The sequence below is a fragment of the Amphiura filiformis genome, unplaced genomic scaffold, assembly GCF_039555335.1.
Source record: "Amphiura filiformis unplaced genomic scaffold, Afil_fr2py scaffold_292, whole genome shotgun sequence".
In the NCBI taxonomy this organism is placed as follows: domain Eukaryota; kingdom Metazoa; phylum Echinodermata; class Ophiuroidea; order Amphilepidida; family Amphiuridae; genus Amphiura; species Amphiura filiformis.
Genome location: NW_027305756.1, coordinates 4,909 through 10,905, shown reverse-complemented (window position 1 = coordinate 10,905; position 5,997 = coordinate 4,909). Strand labels below are relative to the sequence as shown.

The 5,997-nt window shown below is 38.4% G+C and overlaps 1 protein-coding gene across 1 annotated transcript; it reads left to right on the top strand.

Moving 5' to 3' along the window:
- Positions 1 to 2,363: 2,363 nt before the first annotated feature.
- LOC140145458 (uncharacterized) lies at positions 2,364 to 4,878 on the top strand. The gene is made up of 3 exons (XM_072167168.1): positions 2,364 to 2,471; positions 3,265 to 3,397; positions 4,391 to 4,878. Exons 1-3 carry the CDS (start codon positions 2,364 to 2,366, stop codon positions 4,876 to 4,878), a joined length of 729 nt encoding a protein of 242 aa, XP_072023269.1.
- Positions 4,879 to 5,997: the final 1,119 nt, after the last annotated feature.

The window sequence follows — 5,997 nt, the reverse complement described above, 5'->3', positions numbered from 1 at the left end:
ACTTCGCATAAAATTGATCTATAATTATATTCACTCATATTACACGGGATATTCCAATGACAAAATGTGGTCGAACAAAGGAAACTATTGCTGTAATTTAGGAAATGTAGGCTTATGAAACTTGAATGTCTGATTCTGTATATTTATGCGTAGTTTTTAAAACGATATAAATTATAAATGAAGCAAATTCTGCAAATTGTTTTTACGTATTTTGAGGCTTGAACTTTGGTAGCAAACCAATGGGAATAATTAGTACGGTGATTTCTCATAGGAGAAGCAAACTGGACACCAAATACTTTCATAGCTACATTGATTATACGTGACCCAAGTACAATAGCCGGTGCTACTCTGCAGGTGGTGACGGATGCGATATCACCATTTTTAACGGGGTTATCTCTAAGGTTCGCTATCTCTAAGGTTCGCTATCTCTAAGGTTCGTTATCACTAATTACGAAAAAGGTCCGCTATACCTAAGGTTCGATATCACTAATTTTGAAAAAGGTTCGGTATTTCTAAGGTTCGATATCACTAATTTTAAATAAGGTTCGTTATCTCTAATTTTAAATAAGGTCCGCTATCACTAATTTATTGAAGGTTCGCTATCTCTAAGGTTCGCTATCACTAATTTAAAATAAGGTCCGCTATCTCTAATTTTAACAATCCCGGTATCCCTAAGGTTCGCTATCTCTAATTTTAAATAAGGTCCGCTATCTATAAGGTTCGCTATCTCTAAGGTTCGCTATCTCTAAGGTTCGCTATCACTAATTTCAAATAAGGTTCGCTATCTCTAATTTTAAATAAGGTTCGCTATCTCTAATTTTAAATAAGGTTCGCTATCTCTAATTTCAAGTAAGGTTCGCTATAGCGGTCCTTATTTAAAATTAGAGATAGCGGACCTTATTTGAAATTAGAGATAGCGGACCTTATTTAAAATTAGAGATAGTGGACCTTATTTAAGATTAGTGATAACGAACCTTAGGTATAGCGAACCTTGATCGAAATTAGTGATAACGAACCTTAGAGATAGCGAACCTTAATTAATTAGGGATAGCGAACCTGAAACAAAATTAGTGATAGCGAACCTTAGGTATAGCGGACCTTTATTGGAATTAGTGATAACGAACCTTAGAGATAGCGAACCTTCAATAAATTAGTGATAGCGGACCTTATTCAAAATTAGTGATAGCGAACCTTATTTTAAATTAGTGTTAGCGAACCTTATTTAAAATTAGTGATATCGAACCTTAGAACTAGCGAACCTTATTCTAAATTAGTGATATCGAACCTTAGAAGTAGCGGACCTTTTTTTAGGTATAGCGAACCTTTTTCTCTATTAGAGATAGCGGGATTCTGATCTCCATAGACTTTACACGTTAGTGATAGCGAACCTTAGAGATAGCGAACCTTAGAGATAGCGGACCTTAGAGATAGCGGGATGTCACCTTTTAACGTTGCCATTAGATTAACACATAGGCCTAAACATGAAATCTTCACAAACAATTCTAAATGTGTTATGTGGTGTCAAAGAAAAATTATGTTACGAATTTATTACCAGGGAAGAGGTAATGTGAAATTTGTAATGGAAATTTTTATTTCATTATTTCATAAATTTGGAGGGGAATGCGGCCGGAAGCAAAGAGGGGATCGCGACATTTTTTCGTCGAAACAAATTGAAATCCTCCATTCCCCCTGGTGTAAAAAGTGACCGGTTTCTCGTGCGTTACCGTGTCAGTGAGACAAATAGCTGACATGTTTGAACTTGGGTAGCTTCAATCAAAGGAGTCAAATTCGGAAACGCGGCTCCTGAGCAGACGACGCTATGATATGGCAATGCGAAGACTTAAACAAGGTATTACATGACTTACTTTTTGAAAATAAATGAGTTATCATTATCAAATTGAAAAATTTCAGCTTATTGATCAATTTGTGGAGAAGTTTTAACTTCCACCTAAAAAAGTATACAGTTATAAAACAAACGATTTCTGAATGTAGCTTTAAATGATTATTCAATTGGATCCTGCCGTGCCGATCAACATAAACCATCACGTACACGGGATATATCTATGATCCTAATGGTATACATTGTGGGTAACCGTATACCAGTAAAAGGAAGTTCTCCGAAGTTGAGGGTAGCTATTAACCTGACCTCTTTTCCTGAAAACGGTTGGTTATTTCTTTCTGACCCGCCTACACAAACTTACACAATATAAATAATACCTAGAGCTGATTCTATAAGCATGAGCAAAATCCACTGGCATATTATATAAAAGGCAGTTAATAATCATTGCTTTTGATAATCAGCACGAAACTCGCTGTCACTGCTCCGCGAAGCAGAAGTTCAGCCTCCTTCATTGTTGTCCATTATGGATTCAACAAAGTTTACTGACGAATCGGGGAACAGAGATACATCTGACACCAAGTATCTAGTGTTTACTGACGATACGTGCGATGACCAAAACAAGAATTACTCTGTAAAATCAGGTAGTGTCGACAAGATGGAAAGAACAGGAATTTGCACCGTGCAAAACCTGGGAGTCTTTGCTCTTTTCAAATAATAATCCTGATCATAGTGGCAATCATTATCGGGATGCACACCAAGATATCGAATCAAACGGAATTGAAACCCAAGTACTTATCAAGGAACTTCAGGACCGAATCACTAATAATACCGAAAGTTTCGGTAGCGTCGATTTGCCAAGTAAAAGTAAGGTGAGTAATGTACATGAACAGGTGAAATATTAATTTGAAACATTTTATGACTGACTGACTGACTTAATGAATGATTCTTAAACACTTGAGAACGTTCCTGCAATCTTATTGGTTCTTGCCCGTGTGATATGACACGATATGACACGGGTCAGCGCGTGTACATCAACGCGATACGCGTACTCGCTATTTGAACCAATCGGAGTCGCATAGCAACAACGAGACTGATCGATTTTAAGCCCTAGGTATTTCCTTGTAAAATGTAGGATTTAATTTGATCAAAATTTGTAATACTTATGATATTTAAAAAAGTGTTTAAGAATGAGAATTAAGGTATTGTTTTTAGCCGCTGTCGTGCATCTATCGTCTCATATAGCACGGGCGACATCATTATTTTTGGCGTAAAACAACTCGGCTTCGCCTCGTTGTTTTACTTAAAATAATGACGTCGCCCGTGTTATATGAGACGATAGATGCACTCCAGTGGCTAAAACCAATACCTTTATTCTCTAAATAAGGTACTAAGACTTGTTATTTTATTAATTTTCCATTTTACAGATTGCTGCTTTGCCGCAGTCTCCCAGTCCACCGTCGCTCCCGCCAGCGGAAGACCAATATAAACCAGCTGGAGTGACATATATCAGGTGGGGACGTACTGTATGTCCAGATACAGCAGATCTTGTGTATACTGGTGAGTGCGATCGGGGGATACGTACCCAGCAAACACAAAAATGTTTTCAAAACGTTTTAAACATGTTATATTTTGGGTTTTGGTTTAGATAAAACGTTTTAATAACATTAGATGTCGGGCTATATAAAGGGCATGGAAACGTTTTGAAACGTTTTGTATGAAAACACACAACAACAATATTTTAAGAATGTTTTAAAAATGTTATTGTAAAATATTTTTGCAAACATTTTTTTCTTAAATATTTTACTCACATTTAGATAACATTATGTTAGAATATTTGCAGTAGGTTAGCAACAAATGTTTTTGAATGTTATGAAAACGTTTTATACCCTTTATATGTCCTTTATATAACCCGACATTAAACGTTTTCTGACAACCTTTTCTAACCTTTCTAACCGAATGATGTCGAAAACGCTTTGTGTTTGCTGGGTATCCACTTTTCCACGGCTTCTATTTTGCAATTGAAATCTAGGCACTTGGTTGTTGAACATTTTGAAGCAAGCGTGTTAAGTGTATAAAAGCGTGTTAAGTATATAAAATTATGCAGAATGTCAAAGACTTGATCGATTCACCTATGAGGTCAAATTTGGGCCAAAATGCTCATTTTTGGTTCAAAATTCCAGAAAACTGGAATTTTTTTGGCCCAAATTTTTTCAAATTTTGGCCCAAGACACGAAAAAAATTGGGCCCAAAAAAAACCTTTTGGGGGGATTTTGGGCAAATATTTCCATTTTGACCCAAATCTGATCTCACAGATGAATTTATCAAGTCTTTGCCATTCAAAATATGTATACTTTTTTAGACTTTAGACCAACAATTTAGCAGTTATGAGGCCCAAAAGTTTCCATAAATCCAGGGTTAAGACCACCCTTAAAGAGAGATTTTTTATTCTCTATGTAAAACAAGAGCTACGTCTAAGACATGTATTATGTAACCGAGTAGACGATGCTAGAATAAAAGCTGACGGTCTTCTATATAACTGATTTATTGCAGGTGTATCGGCTGGTGCTAAAGGAAGTGATGGAGGTAATGTTCCTGGCGGAGGTTCCAATTACCAATGCTTAACACTTTCTCCACAGTTCAACAGATCAGAGTCAGGCCAACAACCGGCCCGGTCAAGAATCTATGGAGCGGAATACCGTAGTGGCGAACCAGGAGCGATTCACGATGTCCATATGTATGATTCTCCATGCGTCATGTGTCAAAGTCGAATGGCTCGAGTACAGGCCTTCATGATGCCCGCAACAATGGAATGCCCTAGCAAGTGGACCAGAGAATATGCTGGCTACATGGCTGCAGCAAGGTGGAATCACCCACGCACCGAGTACGTCTGCTTAGACCGAAACCCAGAAACCATACGCGGTACTAACACCCCTGATCCAATTTCGTATTTTTTTCCTGTCGAAGTGGTTAGTTCTAGTGGTTTGCCTTCAGAATATGAAACTGGCCACGACTTGACTTGTGCTATTTGCACAATGTAAAAAACCCTCAAAGTTGGTCAAACAATCTTCTTGGTTATAGATTCCACACACTACCCCGTCCAGGCAAGAATGGGTTGGAGGCATTTGTGTTAGTGATGGTTGACTCAAGAGAAACAAATATAGTTTTCAATCATTTGAATGCCTTGAATTGTACATCACCTCAAGAGAGGAATGCAAGCAGTAGCGTAGCGTGGTTCATCACATTTGGGGGTGGGGGCACCGACCATGATGGGGGCACAAGCCGTTTTGGGGCATTTGTTTTAAATTTCAGATCAATTGAGGGCACGTGCCCCCGTGCCCCTATGACGCTACGTCACTGAATGCAAGATCCTTTGAAGCTGATAACCATCTACAGCCCACCCAGCAAGTGTAGCAAAATTCTGCCATCTGTCTTCTTCTAAGAATTCAGTAGCTTACTTGAATATGCGTGTCTTTGTACTACACCCATGATGATTTGTAGTAACTTTAACTTCCACATGGACATACATGACCTAAGTGACACTAGAACTCCAAATGAGATCCTAGCTTATGCAGGTCTTGTCCTGCTTGTATCTGAACCAATTAACGCATACTGCAGGACATTGGCTCAATCTACTCATTACTAACGAGAATAGCAACTGCCTAGGTGACGATCGTATGTTGCATACAGAGCCTCTACCTCACTTTGTTATAAGGTATAATGTCCATCTTCATCATATGATCTACCTCGTTGTGCGTATTCAGATCAAGCTCTATAAGATCCGCCAAATAATAATTTTGTAATGATATATCTTCTAATATCAATGATCCTTGTAATGATTTGGACAAATATGTTGGTAATGGCAACTCGGTATTAAGTGGGTATTGGATGAGCATGCCCCATTGCCTGCATATAGTATTATTCCAAGACCAAATTCATCTTGGCATAATAAGAACCTCCACAGCCTCAAACGTGCAAAACGTGCAGCTGAGCACAAGTGGAAAAAGTCTGTTACCGGTACCCATTTATACATCTGGGTGGAGAGGAGTAATCGATAAAGTGCCATACTCACGGGCACAGCACGATGGCGTCGCCAGATCGTCAGCTGCATCGATATCAGTGCCACCATCTTTTGCAGTTGGGGCCCTTGAAACTCACTA